This window comes from Pleurodeles waltl, chromosome 3_1, assembly GCF_031143425.1.
Source record: "Pleurodeles waltl isolate 20211129_DDA chromosome 3_1, aPleWal1.hap1.20221129, whole genome shotgun sequence".
Taxonomy (NCBI): domain Eukaryota; kingdom Metazoa; phylum Chordata; class Amphibia; order Caudata; family Salamandridae; genus Pleurodeles; species Pleurodeles waltl.
Genome location: NC_090440.1, coordinates 990,342,589 through 990,359,655, shown reverse-complemented (window position 1 = coordinate 990,359,655; position 17,067 = coordinate 990,342,589). Strand labels below are relative to the sequence as shown.

General features: G+C 43.0%; 1 protein-coding gene across 1 annotated transcript in view; it reads left to right on the top strand.

The window, feature by feature from the left end:
- Positions 1-749: 749 nt before the first annotated feature.
- ASAP3 (ArfGAP with SH3 domain, ankyrin repeat and PH domain 3) overlaps positions 750-17,067 on the top strand; it is a 303,602-nt gene continuing 287,284 nt past the window's right edge. Inside the window, exon 1 of the mRNA XM_069224120.1 lies at positions 750-2,038. Within this exon, the coding sequence (XP_069080221.1) occupies positions 1,910-2,038 (129 nt within the window). The 5' untranslated portion in view covers positions 750-1,909. The remainder of the gene's footprint in view (positions 2,039-17,067) is intronic.

Here is a 17,067-nt window from a genome sequence, read left to right as displayed (position 1 = left end):
AAATGATTATCTAAATAAACAAAGCCACTCCTTGGTGGTGTGTGTGGTGGGGGCAAGGGGTTTGAAGGAGGACCTGGGGAAAGTGACTGGGAGTTTGAGATGGTAATGGTTGACGAGGGAAGATTCTGACCGTGTGTGTGCGCGAGTGGGAATGAGGCTGTGCCTGCCTGACACTGCAAAGCTATCATGTTCCCCAATTCTATGCAAACGTAGGCCATAGAATTCAGAGTGCTTTTCTTTGAATTCTGGGACTTGTAGTCCTGCGGGTTATAAAGGCTAAACAAGACTGCGAAGTCCCAGAAGGCAGAAAGGTTAGGAAAGTCTATTACTGTTAGCCCTCAAAAGACACTATATTGTGGAAGGGCACGTGGATCGAAAAAGGGGCCCCAGAACTAGTATTTGCGGGGCTTTGTACATCACCCAACAATGGGCTGCCTTTCCCAGGGCTTCACAAGGAGGTGCTGCCATGCACTTGTGAAAACAGGCATAACATTGCTTAGTGCAGCGAACTTAACTGAACGAAGAGCAGACCCCGAGGCTGGGGTGTGGGCTAATGGTGGGGGGAGAGGGGTGTCGGTAAGGCGGGCTGGAGTCTCGAGAGGCTGTGGAGACGAGGAGTAGCAGGCATGCGAGGAGCCTGTGCAGGCAAGGGGCGGAGCAGGCACGGGCCAGGACGGCGGCGGGTAGAGAGGAGGGAGGGCGGCAGACGTGGGGACAGAGGACTCTGTTGCACCCGCCCCTCTTGCCACGTGATGCCGACAGGAGAGGGGAGGGCAGCCTGGAGTGCACAGCGGAGGCTGGAACCTGCCTCTGGGAAGGTACAAAGGCGGCAACAGGGGTGCACAAGGGCTTCGGGAACTGGAACCCGCAGCTGAGAGTACCAAGGCATATATAGGTGAGCCCAAACCTGTCTGGAACCTTAGGAGGTACAAAAGAACTTAGAATTTGGAACCTGACACGGCGCGAGTTCAGAGGAGTCTAGAACCAGCCGCTGGAAGTGCAGAACACAGCTTTAGAACCTGCAACCTAGAGAGTGAAAAGGAGACAGGAGGTTGCATCTGGTATACAACAAAGGAGCTTGGTGTATGCAACTGGGAGACCCCAAAGGGGTCTTGAACCTGCCACTTGGAGAGTACAAGGGAGGCTGCAACCTGTAAGGGGGAGGAAGCTGTGCACAAAGGAGTCTGCAACTTTTCGCTCGGGCTAGAAAGCCCCTTTGTCTCCGCGAGTGTCGGACACGGCAGAAACTTGGGAAGTTTCGATAGCTGCAAGGCTGACTGGAATCAGAGAACGTTCATCAAGTTGGAAATTTCCTGGAACTGATAAATCCAACACTCATAACTGGAAATCGCACAAGACAGACCACGAGAGGGAGGAAGGTGGAATATTGGAATGTTTCAAAGTAACTTGCGAAACTTCAGAATGGACTTTGGAATGAGAAAGGTTGGAGTGTGGGAAAACCCCCGGTGACCCAAGAGGTGAGCACAGGACAGCGGCGCCGAGATCTTCAAACAGCTGCTGGGAACCCGAGCCAGAGGTGACCTGCGCCCTGGGAATGCGGGGAGATCTGTGCGATAACAGGCGGTCTGTGGAAGTCTGTCACCTGAGCATGTAAACATCTAAACGGAGACCTGCGTCAGGGCCAACGACTGGCTGAGCCACAGAGAGGAGCTGGCGTGAAAACACTCCCTAAGACTTGTGATTTTACCCCCAACAGCCTGAGACTCCAATAAACATCCTAGGAAGGGGATATTTATCGTCCAGTGCTGCGTATTGATCTGTCCATCACATGTGCCGCGCGTCGGGGATGGCAGACACGTGACCCCCAGACCCTGTGGCACAAGTCACAGGTGTGTGGGTTTGCATCGCTCCCTCTCAGGCTTGAGGTCGGAACCCTCCACCAGGCACCATGCCCGAGCAGATCAGTGTCTCCGAGTTCCTGGCAGTGACGTCAGAGGACATCCAGAGCCCAGCCCCCACTGCTACCTTCGCCCCCAGTATGCACAAGTGCCGGGGGGCTGTGGCTGACCTGGAGGAGGTGAGTCTGGGGGTCAGGTGTAAAGGGAGCGGGGAGGGCTCTGGATATCGGCTAGGGCGGTGTCTGGGGCAAGGGCTGCAGTGAGGGGCTTTGGGGCTGAGATGGGAATAAGGGGGGAGATGTGTGGAGACAGGTGGTGTGGTGCCAATGCTTTAAATGGAAATATAGAGATGCTGGTACTCACTGTTTAGAGTACCTGTTTGCTCCAGAGAAGTGTAGGTACTCTACCCATTAAATGTTTTGCATCAGTGCTGAGAAGTGCAGGTACTCTCACTCTCCCTTTCAAATGAAAGAAGTGCAGGTATTCAGTACCGGACAGTACTTGCCCATTTAAAACACCGGGTGGGGCTAACGTTTGCCCCGTGTCATCACAGACCACATATACCAGGTGTGGATTTTCGTCTAACAAACCTATGGATTTTTGTAAATTGATATCTTGGCCCACCTCAATTCAATCATCAGGGCCAGCACAAATGCAAGCCCTGATTATAAAAGGAAAGTACAGGACTAGCATACGTGGCTTCCGGGGCAAGTTGCATTGCTAGGTGTGGTCTTGGGCAGAATTCGGGGGAAGGGTAGGGGTTGCAGTTTTATGTGGGACTCCTTTTGCAAAAAACAGTTGAGTCATGCTAAATAATGCCCCTCCCCCTTCATGGTATTGAGGAGCCCCTGCGAGACTCGCAAGGGGCTCCCTTGCAGAATGTGAAGAGTAGCCCCTTAGTCTCTCGTATCTCATAGATATTCATTGGTCTTGGGCTAAAAGGCCTCCCCAGCACCGCAGGGGATGCAGGGGCACGTGTTACGCCCCTGGGCTGAATTGTGAAGCGCAGTGTGGTTGCAGGGGTCTGAGTAATGCCAGAAGATGAGCATGAGGGACTCACCTCCTGCAGCTGGTGAGTTTGCGACAGAACTGAAGTATGTTCTGAGAAGGGTCAGGTAGTACATGCAATGGGAACAGACTGCAAGATGTTTGTTCATCATGTGTGTGTTTCGCGGGGCGCAGTGCTACGGCTCGACAAGAGAGCTGCAAGGGGTGAGTGGGGTAAAGCTGCAGGAGGTGAATTTTGGGGGGAGGCAGAGTTGCAGTAAGTCAATGTAGGCGAGAGAGCTGCAAGTCTTGTGTTTAAGGGCAGAGGTGTGGGAGGTAAGTTTGGGGGACAAACTACAGGAGTAAGTGTGGGGGAATCCCAGCTGCAGTTTGTCAGACTGTAGAGAACAGAGCTGCAGTGGGTGATGAGCAAATAAGCACAGTACATGCAGAATTGAATGTGAGAAAATAATATCACCTACACACCGAGCATAGGGACAGATCTACATAAATAACCACAGACAGTTATGGCTCTCATTGGTAGATTGCAGCAGCTCACTCACTTCAATTCGCAGTACACCACCATGGATGCACCACTGCTAGGTCACTATATCATGCTATGCCAGATCCATGATCCACAACAATAGACTGTGCAGCAGGAGGATCTAAACCAGGCTCCCAATCAGTTACCTTACACAAAAGGAGAGTTGAGAGGTACCCCTCATCACATGTCTTCCCAGGGATTAATATATATACACAAAAAGGTGTGGAGAGGGGAAGGGAAGAACTAGAAAGATCAGCTCAATAAAGTTTCTCGATTCGAGTCACCACAAATGAGGGCCAGAGCTCGTACTGTCCAAAGGTTGAAGATAGGCTTCCTTCAAGGACACCCCTGTTGGGGGGGAACGCCTTGATTTTAATTTTTTTATTTAAAAAAAAATCCCTCTAGGCATGAGAAAGACAAAGGAAAGTTTCCTTTACTGAAGGGGTGGTCTCCCACGCTTTGTAGTGTCATGCTTCATCTCAGACCACCCCTTGTAGAACAATGTCACAAGGGCAGACTTGACTATCTGGTTCAGACCTAACAGAAGGAGTTCATTTATAAAGTTCACTGGACAGTAACAGGATCCAGATGCTCAAAAATTCCTAGTGGAGTAGCAGTACTTCACCTTTATTCTGGTATCCACTGGTATGATTAAAAACCAGATGAAAAGCGATGAGCTCAAGTATAATGACTGCTCATCTATGGAAAAGCCAATATACACCAATCAGTGACCTCAAATGGCGCAGCAGCACAGGATTAGAGCAAGTATTGACAGAGAAATCCTAGAACCTATAAACATGAGTCAGGCTTAGATCTAGAGGGTATGCAGACTCAAAACGGGCACCATTCAAAACATATTTTAGCATTATGGATACCCTGGAGTCCAACATATGGATCTACTGGTATCCCCACTTCCTAAAAATGCTAACAACTCTAGACATGTTTGCATCAGGCATTACATAGTGCACAGTAGAATTGATCCATGGCATTTCTCAGTCACATTTAAGTGGGCAGCTTCTAGAGTTCCCCTTGAACACCCACACAGCTAATGCCAGCGAAGAAAACATCTGTGCTACAGTAGGGTTTCTTGACATGGTAGGGTCAATTGAGTGCACTGATGTACACTTGGTTGACTCACATAAACACAGTGCAATAATCCTGCAGAGAAGAAACATTAGTCATACTATGGTGACAGATCACCCTCAATCGTACTGGGCAGACAAATCAACCTTTCATCATCAAGATTATAATGTGTTATACATTTTGTAGTCCAGGGCTCAATACACATCAGCAGTACCAGTAGAGAGTTGTTTGGACATATGGCAGCACCTACATGGGTAATTGTGAATATGTGTAATACATTTCATCAGTCTGTCTTCACAGTGATTATGATGATTCTCAGCCAAGTAATAATTTTCACATCCACATGTGCTTCCGTTACAACTCTCATGTCTTTTACCTTGGATCCCAATGCCTTCGAGCCCTTCTGTCATGTCTTTCACCCCAGACATATTAAGGATTCTCATAATTTTTTCTTCCCAGTGCTTGCGTTAGAGCTGAGATTGAAAACTACCACCAGTTGCCATGCTTTAGTGCTTGTGCTTGGCATCTCGTTTAAGTGCCTAGCCTTTCAAGGTTTGGAACCTGTTTTTAATGCTCTCAACATCGGGAAACATCCTGAACAACGAGGACTAAACCACTACTTGCCTAAACCACTACTGCTAAACAACTAAAAAGTCTCTACAACAAAGTACTGAACAACTACTGTCTAAACAACGATTTTGCCTGAATAACGATTGTCGGAACAACTAATTTTAAGTTAAGTTTTTCTTTTTTTTATGGTTTATTAGTTGTTTAGAATTTTTTTAATATATATATATATATATATATATATATATATATATATATGCCACCAATCCTCCTGTTACATGCAGAAAGTTCCCGGACACCAAATGGAGGTCCAAAAAAACTTTTATTCACCAATGCTTCTTCCCAGAACAACGCATTTCAGCCTTAGCCTTGATCTTGTGTATCGGGCAGTAGATGAACAGGTCTGCACTGTAGGTGATGCCTGTTCTCTCTGCATGTTCTACCCATTGCAGAGCAGCATATGCTCCTTCTGGATGTGGCCCTGTTAGAACGAGTACCTTCGAGGAGCATTGGGCATCACACTGCGCTAGCTGCAACCACTGTGTAAATGCTGGTGCATCAATTGCTTCGAACGTCTTGGTACCCCCTTTTCTGAACATTCTCCTGCCTTGGTATGATTTCCTATGCCTTTCAGCCTACCCATCAGTATGGTAGAAGTGATGCTAACGAGGGGACAGTAACTCGTTTATTTAAGGTTTACCTTGATCCATCAGTCGGTTTTTAATTAATCTGCCAGTTATCTTGAAATAAGTAGAGAAACCTGTGATGAGTTAATTTTAGACATTTATGGAGGCCATCCATCTCCTACTGTGTCCTATCCCAATGATGGGACTCCATGAACACAAAGTGATATGTGGGACGAGTCTTTGAGGATTCTGAGCAAAGGTTGATCTTTTTTGTTCACCTTCACCTCCGTGCGTTGTTTGACATTATGGACCACCCCTTATCTTACCAGTTTTGTCCAGAGTGGTAAAGCTGTGGATCTATGCAATCACAAGGTTCAGAAAATGTAAATATATATCCCAAAAAGTTAGGGATGACCTAATTGCTCATAAACTGGTGAAATATTTTGTGGCTATTGCCGGGAACTCAGTCATTGTTGAACATTGCTCAAATGGTGCTGAACTCCTTGTGAAGGTCCCTTTAGGCAACAATTTGTTTTACCCAGTGATCTAGATTCTAGAGCAGATCAAAGAGTGGGGTGATGATGAGAGGGTTGACTCTCTGGTCCAGGTACCAGAAAGCATCTAAGAATGTGTTCTGGTTAGCTAACAGCAGCTTAAAAATGTCAACACAGTGATTAATATTATAATTTTTTTCACTTGTAAAATTTTACTAATCAACTCTCGCTGCAGAATGAGTATAAGCTTATTGGAGAGATTTGGAGCGGTGTTGGTGTGAGGTGAGCAGACAGGCTTAAACATTAGCTACAGTGAATTACTTTGAAAGTCCAAAATTCGGCCGTCTTGAAAATTGCATTCAATAGTTGATAGTGTTGCTGAAGCTGATGAGGTTAATTTCACTACAATATCGACCTTCATGGTAGTCGCATAAGCAAAATAACGGAGGAGGTTATGCCCTCTGTTCAGAACCGCCAGAAAAAAGATGCATTATATTCCAACTAAGTACGTTTCGAATAAAATTTATATCACTGAAATCATTTCGTTGATATAGTCAGATGTTGCCCTGCTCTGCATTAAAATGTCTATTTTATTGAAAGCTATTTGGTTGACATTCTTCATTGAAGATGGGTTTTTATTTTTAATGAGTGTTCCTCCTCCTTCTTATGCCATATTATGACTTTTTAAATGTGACAACAATGTTTTATTAAAATACCTTAAACCTTAGCCCCATCCTTTACCCTAACTTTTATCCCAAAAGAAATCTAACACCTTGTTACTTTTAGTCTGATGTTAACTACACCTTCACCCTAACCCTGAACCTGATCTTGTCCCTAACATGGATCCATTCTTGATTTGTATTTAACCTTTCTCTGACCTTAGCTATTGCCCAAATCTTGCCCTATCTCTTAACTTGACTCTAATCATAACCTCTGTCTAATCCCAACTATAACTTTGATATTGACGTAACCCACCACCTTACTATCTAGAATTACCTTAGGGCGCACAAGTTCTAGTTACCTGACATACCTCTAAGTATATCAGCTGAATTTCTATGGTTTTGTGAGAGTGAATTCAGAACTCAACTATAACGTCCCAGTAAATTTTGTTTTTTCAGTAAATTTCTAAGTTTTTTTAAATGCTAATTTCTAACTATAACATCCCTTTAAACTTTAATTTCTATGGTTTTATTAACAAAGATGGGGCTTGGCAAGGCCCTGCGCCGAACCCTCCATGTCCTGCCAGCCCCACTCAGGGTTGGTTGGGCGTGTGTAATTTTTTTTTTCCATCGGGCTGTAGATCCACAGTTCCATTGTGGATTTGCCTGAGGGTGTCACGTTGAGCCCCACGGCAGATCAGCGAATCGGGCAAATAAAAAGTTGGAATTTTTTTTGCCCATGGTGGATCCTTCAGGGACCCTTTCATCTGTCTTACGAGTGTCAGGATACCTCTAATCTGACCCCTTATCTCACCGTTCACTGTTATTTTTCTCCCACTGCACCAAGCCGATAAACAAAATGGCAGCAGCAACTTTTCTCTCAGCTTGCGACCAGCCAATCAGGGCGTGTCTTTGGCATGAGAATTTGCGAATCCCGTGGAAGAACAGCGGATCGTCCGTGTCCCTAGATATCTATATTTGGTTGTCCTTGAATATCTCTAAAACTACTGAACAGATTTACACCAAATCACAAAAAGCACGCTTTCTGGACAAAGTGCTAGCTTTCTGCCAAATTTGGTGTAATTCTGTCTAGTGGTTCGGGCTGTAGTCGTGTTCAAAATCCCTATAGGAAAATGCATGGAAAAATGCGTTTTGGAACTCCCCTTTTTCTTGCCCTCCGCTTGACAGAAACTTTTAAAACAGCATCTGAACTGACTGTCGTGTTTTGAAAATTTCATGACGATTCTCAAGCCACAGCAAAGTTATTGGCAAAACAAAAAATGCTTTTCCTATGGAAACTAGGTCCTAACTATAACTACCTACTGGAGACCCCCAGTCGGTGATATATATGTATGATCATTTTGTATATTAAAGTATAGTGTGGCCTGTTACATACAGTATAATAGAGTGTGACTTGTAATTGTATAGTATGGTAAGGCTTGACATTATGTTTTGTGTTACTTCTGTTCAAATTATAGCAATAATCAGAGTTCAGTGGGACCCTCAAGCCTCTGGGCCCTTTGCACTGCACCTGCTGCCCCAGTGGAACCTATGCCCCTGATTTTATGGTATAATCTGGTGTGGCCTGTCATTGTATAATATGTTAGGGTATGGCTTGCCATTATGTAGCATGGTATGGTATGGCTTGTCACTGAATAGAATGGTGTGGTATGGGATGGCGAGGGCCACTGGAATTATGCACCAGGGGAGGGTCAAATTAAGTGGGAGTTTTGACTACATTATGTGGCAAGAAAAGACAAATTATGCAGCATAATGCTGCAAATGTTGTTATAGTAGTACATCATTATTTTGTTATGCTTACTCATTTAACTGTGCCTTAGCATTGGTTGCACCTCATTAGTACCAGTTTAACACACAAACATAGCAATAAGCAACAGAAAGGTGAATAGTAAACCTTTCCAATGGGCTTTCAACTGCATGAAAACATGTGCCGCTGCGTTTTTAGTACCTTTTGAACTGATTGCGCTAGAAACAATTTCTTTTTAAATCTGCAGATTATGCAGCAGATGATGAGTTATGTGGCAAATACGGCAAATCTACAATTATGTGAAAAACACTGCAACATTACCATCACTTAATCCCAGTGGCCCTGGGTATGGCCTGTCATTGTATAGTATGGTTTGGCCTCCTAGAGAATAGTATGGTAGGGCATGGCCTTTTACTGTATGCTATGGCCTATCATTGTATAATATGGTACAGTATGTTATGATAGGGCCTATCATTTTATGGTATGGCATGCCATTCTGTGGCATGGTATTGTAGGATATGCCTTTCATTGTATTGTATGGTATGGGCTGTAATTGGATGGTATCGATCCGTTCCTCTTCTAATCTCTCTTTAGGGGGATTTTAAGTACGCCCATGTTACGTCAGTCACTTTCATTGGTTCGTGGGATTGCCTTTTAAAAACTGCTTGTTTTCAGGTGGAGAAGTGTGGCTCAATGGTTAGAGCGGCAGACCCTGATGCAGAAATCTGGCCCGGGACCAGGGTTCAATTCCCTCCTCGGTGGGTCTTGGGCTCAATTTCCTCTGACCTGATAATTCTCACATCGGTGCCTAATCTAATTCATGGGTCCCACTCTGTAACTCTGGGTAATAGCTTGCTTAATCTCCACAACGGCCCCAACAGCACTGGGATGCCTGGCTTCACCTTGGAGGTTGCCCAGGAGTTGGCACCTCACAGGGAAAAGCCAGGAGGGGTTCCACAGCGGTACGCGTACAGTGCCTTGAGACCCTAACGGGTGAGTAGTGAGCTATACAAGTACGAAGTTTACATATGTTATGCCTTTCCTGGTGTTTAGCCCTCCTTGAGAGCACAGGTAAACTACTGGAAACATATGAGGCTCCATGTTTTCCGTATGGTTTCTGGACTACTTTTTTTTTCTCTTTATTTTGCAGCACGATCGCGCTGTTTCTTCATTTAATGTGGCAAGAAAATCCCTGTTAAGAGTTTACATTGCTAATAGCGCTAACTCGACGTAATGCGAGACCCGTTGCATTGCAAATGCTTGTTTTTTTTAATAGTTTGGTATGAATATGGTATGGTCTATCATTGTATATTATGAAATGGTATGGTCTTGTATGGTCTGTTATGGTATGGAATGGCATGGCATTTTATTACATAGTATGGTGGTATGGTATGCTATGTACAGTATGGCATGGCCTGCCATTGTACATTTTGGTATGTTCTTTCATGGTATAGTATAGTGTGGTCTGTCATATATTATGGTACCATGTGGCTTGCCATTTTATAGTATGGTGTGTATGATATGGCCAGCCATCCTATTTTATGGCCTGTCATTTTATATAGATGTGTTTTTGTGTGTGTGTGTGTGTGTATATATATATATATATATATATATATATATATATATATATATAATATGTGTGTGTGTGTGTGTGTGTGTGTATATATATATATATATATATATATATATATATGTATGGTCTGCCATTGTATAGTATGTTATAGCCTGTGATTGTATGGCATGGCTTGTCATTTAATAGTATGGTGTATACACAGCCAGCATTGTCCACGTTATACCACATTTTTAAATATTCATTTATGCTGCAATGAAGCTAACAGTACTCTATAATATGGCTAAAAAAATTGACAAAGCCAGTAGCTCTCGCATAGGTGAGAACTATTGGCTTTTCAAATTCTTGGTATGGAATGTCATATGGTTAGTCATAAGTATTTATATAGTGTTTACAATGGCTGAAGTGCTAATGTTATAGAATGGAGAATGCCCTACCTAGGCGTTACAGATTCAGAAGCAATTTAGGACCATACAAAAACTGTGAAAATGTGCCATATGAATGCACTGAATGTAACATAAGTTGTAAGTAGACAGAAAAGTTCAATAGGTTACAGCTTTTATTATTACAGTATTACTTTAGGCTATGTTTTACTTTGGTTGCAATGGTTGCAAAAGAATCAGGCACTCCTGACTGCTTGTTTAGTAGTAAAATATAGCAATAATCAGTGTCCAGCTGGTTTTCTGGTGATTGCTTGTTTAGTGGTAACATATATCATGGCCCCCTAGTGCCTGCAAGGTAACAGCACTTGTGTCTGCTTGTTTAGTGGTAACATATAGCAATAATCAGTGTTCAGTGGGTCTCTTGGTGCTTTTGGTCCCTGTGCCACTGCACATGCTGCACCATTCAAATTGTGGCCCGTAGTGCCTGCAAGGTAACTGTGCCTTTGACTGCTTGTTTAGTGGAACATATAGCAATAATTGTTGTTCAATGGGTTTTCTAGAGCTTCTGGCCCCCGTGCCACAGCATCTGCTGCACCATTCATATCTTCCCCTCTACCTGCAAGGTAACTATGCTTGTGACTGCTTGTTTAGTCCTAACATATAGCTATAATATGTGCTCAGTGGGTTTCCTAGAGCTTTTTGTCTCTGCACCTCTTGCACCATCCAAATCATGGCCCTAGTGACTGCAAGGTAACTGTGCTTATAACTGCTTGTTCAGTGGCAACATGTAGCAATAATCGGTGCTCGGTGGGTTTCCTGGAGCTTTTGGCCCCTTGGCCACTACACCTGCTGCACCATCCAAATTATGGCCCTAGCACCTGCAAAGTTACTGCGCTTGTGACCGCTTGCCTTGTGGTTTAACATTTAGCAATAATCAGTGCTTAGTGGGTTTCCTAGAGCTTTTGGCTCCAGGCATAAATTTGACATCTCTAGGAACCCATTTCTGAACACTCCTGTACCTGATAAGAAGAAAACTGAATCTGCTGTCTGAGACATAAGAAGAGCCTTGAAGACTAGACCTGCTTTCCCTGTTGTACCCAGGACAAATAAGTGGTCTCCAAGGGTCCTAGGCTGGCCTTCTATTAAAGCTACTTGGACACAACAAGCTACAAGAGTCTGTTTCCAGCAGCAGGCTACTGGAAGAGGACTGGATTAGCTCTACAGTTGGCTTCTCCCTCCCACCCTGTGAGTTTCTGAGTGCCTTCCCTGCGATGCTTTAAGATGTGTAATCCTGGGGTGAATTGGGACCTAAAGGAATAAAGTCGGAAAGTAAAGTCTTTGACCAGGAAGAAACTAGTTGGTGTATCTGACTCCCGCTCAATCACAGTCCGCATCAAATTTGCCCATAGGTCCTCTTCTACCACAACCACTGACTATTATTGGAACTTTGTTCTGCTTAGCACTCTTTCTACTTAAAATTTAAAAATTCATATCTCTGGTTTGCCTTATTTGATTTTTTTTCATTTCGGTATCAATTTGTTTATCACGTTTTACTCTCTTATTCTAAATCATTTTGGGAACTGTGTTGTTTTGCATTTCAGCTGTTTTAGTAGTGCATACATACTTTAGGCATTGCCTCAAAGTTAAACTTGGCTGCTCTGTGCCATAGATGCTAGAGGGTGAGCTCAGGTTAATTTAGTGACTTACAGCATTCAGCCTGCCAGAGATTGTGGTTATTACTTGAGGTGGGCACCTACTGCCCTCAACTAATAACTCAATTTCCTTTTACAAGGCGAGAGACAGTTTCCAACTGACAAAAGGTACAGAATGAAAGGTGAAGCACATTCCAAAAAGAATTCTAAATATATCACAGCTACCGCAGCAGTGGCATACCAGCAGAGCTCAAAACACAACAATAATACATTGAAAGTAATTGAATACTACATATTTTACCCTCTTTAATAAAAAAACAAAAACGGAGAATCTCTAAGAGACTGATCTAAGTTAAACAAAAATAGTTCTCCAAAGTACAGAACACTTACTCTATACCTAATGGGTACAGTTCAATTACATGAACTCCTGCAAAACAACTATTCAGATTCACATCTCCAAAATGTGAATAAGAATCAAATGAATTAGTACACAACATATTCCTGGTGTGATAACTGGAAGCAGATTTTTCTAACTAACGTATTACCATGTCTTTGTGAAATACACATTCCACTACAGTCAAACTTCAGCACTTTGGAAACATTCCACCAACAACCACCTCTCACACTAACAGCATTGTCACAGATCTTATCAACACACAAGGAACTGGAAAATTAGCATTCAGGTTTCTTACCCTGTCCAGGAAGTTTCTTGATGCTGACAAAATGACCTCCCTTAAGAAAAACCTTAACTTCTTTTGTTCACCATACGTTTGCTACAGGTTAGTTTGAGCAACATTGACTTTACTTCTGACGAAAGAATCATTGGAATCCAGATAAACATTACTCCCTACTTGTGTCAGTATCCAACACCCTTCCTCTCAATAGCTCAAAAGGAGCTAATTTGGTTGTAGAATATGGCAGGGGTTTTATGGCCTTCACACTTGTTCTTCACAGCCCTACAAATACAGTTACCAACCACCTTGTTCATCCTTTCGGTAGACCATTGGTTTGGAGATGAAATAACAAACTGTCTATATGAATTACATTGCTGTTTTTCAAAAACTCTTCCATTTTCACTGCATATAAACTGGATACTGTTATCTGAAACAACAAACTAAGGAAACCCTTCTTTGAGGAAAACCTTTATAAACTCAGACCGTATAACCATTAGGGTCTCCAATAAGCTTTAATTCTGGCCATTTAGAATAATACTCAACCATGAACAAATGTATCTGGAATGATGTGGTTAAGAGATGTAAGGTCCCTTGCGAGCAATACTAATTTTACTCCATGGACCTTGAGGCAGCTCAATGGGTTGCAAAGGAGGAGTGGCAATTTTTAAAGCTTTATCACTATTGGCACAAATAATACAGCCCTTCTCTAAATTGTGAATATGTTTATCCATATGTGGCCACCAAAATGATGCACAGCAATGTAGCCTGCATTTGGTAAACGAGAACCCAAATGACCCTTATGTGCTTTTGCCATCAATATAATTTGGAGGCTAGGAGGAACTAATTTGTCCAATCTAACCAGAAGAACAACTTCCACGTAAAGTTCATCAACTTCTTTTGAGAAAGACTTTAGCTGCCACTCTAAGGCCCATATGTACAAAGGGATTTACATTTCTTAAAGGGCCAAACTGCAATTTCATCATGTTTAGAAATGCAAACACCCTTTCCAAATGTACAAAAGGGCTCTGTGGAATCGCAAACTGAGATTTCTACCCAGTAGCAAAATAGGAAATCGCAAATAGGGGTTTCCTATTTGCGATTTTAAAAATTATTTTTTAAAATTAATCTTTTTATAATAACCATGAGCATACACCTAGTTATTATTCAAAACCAAACAAGTAAATTGCTGGAACAAAAGTGTGCAAATCACTGTGGAAGTCCAATAATGACGTGTATCATTCTGTTTAATGTACACATCAACGAAAAGGAAACGTCTCTTCAAAAGGTAATAGTTATGAAGTTCACTGTGATATGCACTAATTAAGAAGGTGTGCAAAGCACCAAAGAGTGGATTTTTCTTATAAAATTTCATACACAAGGCTCGTAACAAAGTATTTTGAAAACTTGTAAACATATATTGGTGTTGGTGAGGTAATCGCCATGATAAACATACAAAAAAACAAGGTGCACTTCAATACCAAGCATTAGCAAAGCCAATAGGTCTCACCTATGCAAGAGCTATTGGCTGTGCCAATGTGTTTTAGCCATGTTATACACCAGCATGGGTGCTGTTAACATGGCTAAAAGTTAGTAGCATAGTGGAGAGTGGCGTGGAGTGTCAGAGTGGAGTGTGTCCTGTACTGGAGTAACATAGGGCCATATGTACGAAAGCTTTTTCCCATAGACACAGAATGGGTAAAATCCTTTAGTACATCTGGCCATAGTGTGGAGTCGCGCAGAGTGGCATATACTGTAGTGGCATAGAGTAGAGGGGAGTTCTGAAAAGTGGAGTGCCATAGCGTTGAGTAATACAGAGGGCAGTGGCGCAGAGCCAAGTGGCATACAGTGCAGTGGCGGACAGTGCCTAGTTCAGTGGAATAGAGTCAGTGTCATAGAGTGGTGCAGAGTAGAGTAGCATAGAATGGTTCAGAGTAGAGTATAGTGCCATAGAATGCAGTAGCATAGAGTGCAATGGTATAGAGTGGAGTAGCATAGAGTGGAGTAGTGCAGGTTAGAGTTGCGTACAGTTCAGTGGTGGAGAGGCAAGTTTTGCAGAGTAGTGTCAGAGTGCAGTGGTGTAGAGTAGTGTAGAGAGCAGTGGCATAGAGTGCAGTGGCATAGAGTGTAAGTTGGTAGTGTGTAGTGGCATATAGTGTAGTAGTTACAATTAGAGTGACATAGAGTGGAGTGGCGCAAAGTGGAGTAGAATGCACTGGTGTAGAGTAGATTGTTTCAGAGTAGAGTGGCATAGAGTGTAATGGCGTAGAGTAAAGTGGTGTAGAGTACAGTGGCATAGAGTGCAGTAGTGCACAGTAGATTAAAGTGGCATACGGTGGACTGGGTAGAGTGCAGGGGCATGGAGTTGAGTGTTACAGAGTAAAGTGCATTGGCGAACAGTATATTGGCATAGTGCAGTGGCACAGAGAGAAGTGTTGTAGAGTGGATAGTGTACAGTGACGTAGAGTGGAGTTGAACAGAGTAGATTGGTGTGGCCTAGACTGGTGTAGAGTGCAGTGGACAAGAGTGTAGTGGTGTAGAGGGTCTAAGAGTGTATTGGCATAGAGTAGAGTAGTACAGGGTAGAGTAGAGAGGCGTAGAGTGGAGTGGTGCAGAGTGCAGTGGTGTGGAGTGGCACAGAGTAGAGTGCAGTGGTGTGGAGTGGTGCAGAGTAGAGTGGTATGGCGTGGAATGGTGTTTTCATGGTGTGGTAGCACACTGCTATGACAGACAATACATTTTTAATTGAAATGACCATTACATTTGACAGGCATGCAGTTTTACTAATGAAACTGTACAGTGTACAGATGAAAATGTGTGGACATTGCATCTCTTAGTGTTATGATTTGTTTTGATCGTATTAAACAATTTGTTTCCAACACACTTCAGAAGTATCAAAACATTTGCTTTATTTGTGTTCCCAATTCGGATATAATCTGAAATACTTGCACAGTTCATTTAAATGCTGTGTGATAGAAAAAAACCTATTTGCTACCCCCAATAACCAGCAAGATTGTCACATAAATCTTCTCATATCGAAGTCAGAGAAATAACAGTAAACAAGCGGTCTCCTATTAGAAGACATCACCTGACATTTGACCTCGGACTTTAAATGCACAGCAAATGTGTCAAGAGTGAGATTTACAGGGGTATTTACAGAAAGGGAGCACTCAGAAGGATACTGTAAATAAGGTTTGGCCAAGGAAAGGTACCAAATTAAGCTGGACTGCCTAAAACAAGGCCAGCAAATGGAAAGCAAGAAAATGTGAGTTACAAACCACAAAGCCAATGGAAAGCCACAGGCAAAATGCATTCCTTGGGCAGGTTTCTGAATGTCCCCAAGGTGTCTTTAGCAAACCAGACAGGTCTGCTGTCTGGTAGGCTGTGGCCTAAAAACAAGGCTTAATTCTTAAAATACTGTCTTCAATTGCTCATACTTTTGTATAAGCATTTAAATAGAATATATCCTCCAGTGTTTTTTGTTATTGAATCATTGAATTGTATCTTAATATGTTCGCACTTGCAAGATACAAAACAGATTCACATCACACTGTTACTTTGTAGGTAGCCAAAGCAGAACGAACAATGACCACTGCACGATGCGTGATTCGATGCATCACTTTGCGCAACCCTTTTTTGCTAATTGGCCTGGTTCTGAAGGCTGCTGCTGCTCTGTTTTGCCATTGCAGAAGCTATGCGTTGGTCTGCTTTCAGCAGGAAATTGGTCTTGCTCTGCAGTTCGTGGAACGCCCAGTGGCAAACCTGAAACACAGGAAAGGTCGTGACTGCACCGGTACACAGAAACTGAAAGGGTGGAAATTTGGGTCTTTCGTGCGCAGCGCCAAACATGGACGTCTTTCTTCTGCCCTTCGAAGTAGTAGAAGCTCTCTTAAAGTGAAGCTGTACCACAATGTCTTTTTTGCAACAAAAGCATGGATGAGAGCCTCTTTTCTTGAAATCTGCATGTGTGGTTGAACAGGTTTCTAAGGATCTTTGGCAAAATTCGTATGTAGAGATGCTCCTAAGAGCGGTGGTAAGGTGTATTATTTTATTCAAGTAAAGGAGCAAAGACTCACCTTTGTGTACAGGTCATCAGTCAGTTTCCAACTGACAAAAGGTACATAATGAAAGTTGAAGAAAATTCCAATAGAATTCCAAATACATCATATCTGCGACAGCGTTGACAGACCAGTAGACCTTAACA